Source organism: Alexandromys fortis, unplaced genomic scaffold, assembly GCF_014885135.2.
Source record: "Alexandromys fortis isolate MF-2015 unplaced genomic scaffold, M_Fortis_MF-2015_v1.1 scaffold_2_1_26212458, whole genome shotgun sequence".
Taxonomy (NCBI): domain Eukaryota; kingdom Metazoa; phylum Chordata; class Mammalia; order Rodentia; family Cricetidae; genus Alexandromys; species Alexandromys fortis.
In genome coordinates, this window is record NW_026067930.1 from 22,928,876 (window position 1) to 22,931,218 (window position 2,343).

The following is a 2,343-nucleotide window of genomic DNA, read 5'->3' on the forward strand; positions in this document are numbered from 1 at the left end:
TCTCTCTCTCTCTCTCTCTCTCTCTCTCTCTCACACACACACACACACACACCACTCCTCTTCGCTAAGAGACATTCTATTTCACTTTCTGGGTACTCGTTTGCAAAGGTCAAAACCCATCATTACACCTGCTATCTGTTTTAGGATAGTCCAGTGTCTTCGTTCCTTTCCTTTTCTCTTATTTTCACTATTTTTTTTCATTTTTAAAAGACCGGGAAAATAATAATTAAAAATAATAATTAAAAAAACAATCAGAAGTTAGAGGGGGAACAGAGGTCCCGTGAAGGACCATGGACCAAAGGGGAGGGGGAGCCCCACGCTCTGCCCCTCCCCCTCTTGAGTTCACTGGACGGGCGTCTGCACCCCGTGGTGTGGTGGCGTGTCCCTACTCCCCCCGTACACATCCTCGGCGCCCGGCAGAGTCCCTCCGGGAGGGGTCATCCTTTTCTCTTTCTGTCTCCTGTTACAAAACCAAACTCTCACCACCTCCTTCTCCAGCTGTAAGCTGTCCGCGAGGGAGGTGATCTCCTGGGCCGAGGGCTTGGGGCATTTGAGGAAATGGCTCTCCAGAGCCCCCTTGACGCTCACCTCGATGGAGGTCCGCTTTTTCCGCTTGCGCCCTTGCGCTGCGATCTTGTCTATGCTGGTGGGGCTGCCCGAGGACGAGTCTGCCTCTTCCAACCACTTGTTCAACAAAGGCTTCAGCTTGCACATGTTCTTGAAGCTCAGTTGCAGGGCCTCAAACCTGCAGATGGTGGTCTGCGAGAACACGTTGCCATACAGGGTGCCCAGCGCCAGCCCCACGTCTGCTTGAGTAAATCCTAGTTTGATCCGCCTCTGCTTGAACTGCTTGGCGAACTGCTCCAGGTCGTCTGAGGTCGGCGTGTCCTCGTCCGAGTGCGGGTCGTGGTGTGCGCCTGGGTGGCCCGGTGGGCCTTGAGGGGGAGGTGGCGGGGGCGGTTGCTGGTGAGGGTGAGAGTGCGGATGCGGGTGGTGGTCTGCATGATGCGGCTCGTCGTGGGCGTCCCGCAGGCCGTGGTGGTGCAGCCCAGCCGGCTGCCCTCCTGCGCCCAGCATGCCGTTCACCGTGAAGCTGGGCTGCGAGTAGAGCAAACCGCCGTTGGACGCTCCCATGGAGGGAGGGAGGTGAGCTGCAGTCGCCGCACTCCGCCATGCCCCGGGCCCGGGGTGGTGGTTGGCAGCGTGGTGCACCAGATGTGGCGGTCGCTGTTGTTGTTGCTGCTGCTGCTGCTGTTGCTGCTGCTGCTGCTGCTGCTGCTGTTGTTGCTGCTGCTGTTGGTGCTGCTGCTGTAGCGCTCCTGGCCCGTGCAGCTCATCGCCTCGGCCACCCGGCTGTACCACCACCGAGGGCTTGATGTCCGGCTGGCCTAGGGGGCTGGTGGACCACGGGGAGCCGTCGCCGCCTCCCCCGCCGCCTCCCCCGCCTCCTCCACCACCGCCGCCGCCGCCCCCGCTGCCGTGGGACAGCGCGGTGATCCACTGGTGAGCGTGGCTGAGCGGGTGCCCGTTGCTCTGCAGAGCGCCGTAGTCGCCCTGCACCAGGCTCTGCGCCTCGCGGTAGCCCCCTGCGCCCTGCTGCATGCCGCCGGGCGGCTCGGCGTGCACGATGGAGGCGCTGGAGGTGAGCAGGCTGTAGTGGTTAGACGCTGCGGTCGCCATGACTCTCGGAGCCGGACTGGGCGCTCTGGTTAAAGGAGCCGCGCATTTGACAGTTACTTTTCTGCCTGGGGCTCTCTCTCCTTGCTCGCCCCGCTTCTCTCCCTCTCTCTTTCTCTTTCCCCTAGCGGGCAGCTCCGACGCCCGCTCCGACGCCTTCTGTTGCTGCTCCTGCTATTACTGCTGCTGCCGCGCTGCCTCCCGCCCGCCCGCCCTCGCTCTTTCTCCTCCTCTCCCTCCTCTCGCTCTCGCTCACTCTCTGACTCGCTGGGCGCTCCCCCCTCTCCCCGCGCTCTCAAGCTCTCTCCCGCTCTCTTGGCAGAGCCCGCTCGCAGCGGCACGCGCCTGGGCCCCGCCCCCTCCACCCCCTCCCATTGGCTCTGCGCCCTTTGATTTACGTGGATACCGCTAGCAACCTCCCAGGCCGGCGCCACTGATTGGTGCAGAGCTCCACCACCCCCCCTTCCCTCGGGCGCCCAGTCTTCTCAGTCCTTCCTCTGGTACCCCCACCCCCAGCCCAGCGATTCAGATTCTCTTAGTTCTCACCCCCCCTCCTCTTCTGTCCCCGGCCTCCACCTCCCCTCTCGGATGGGCCCCGCCCCCCATCTGTCTCCCAAGCTGAGAAGCCTGGCAGCGGGGCGGTCCAGGAGCTCTGGTGGACTACAG

General features: G+C 62.8%; 1 protein-coding gene across 1 annotated transcript; it reads right to left on the reverse strand.

Moving 5' to 3' along the window:
* Positions 1 to 342: 342 nt before the first annotated feature.
* Pou3f2 (POU class 3 homeobox 2) lies at positions 343 to 1,680 on the reverse strand. Its single transcript, XM_050144958.1, has one exon. The coding sequence runs from the start codon at positions 1,678 to 1,680 to the stop codon at positions 343 to 345; it is 1,338 nt and encodes a 445-aa protein (XP_050000915.1).
* Between the last annotated feature and the right edge of the window lie 663 nt (positions 1,681 to 2,343).

What these genes read in the sequence shown, in the direction of transcription:
- Pou3f2 (XM_050144958.1), bottom strand. Translation starts at nt 1,680, where the DNA reads ATGGCGACCGCAGCGTCTAACCACTACAGCCTGCTCACCTCCAGCGCC.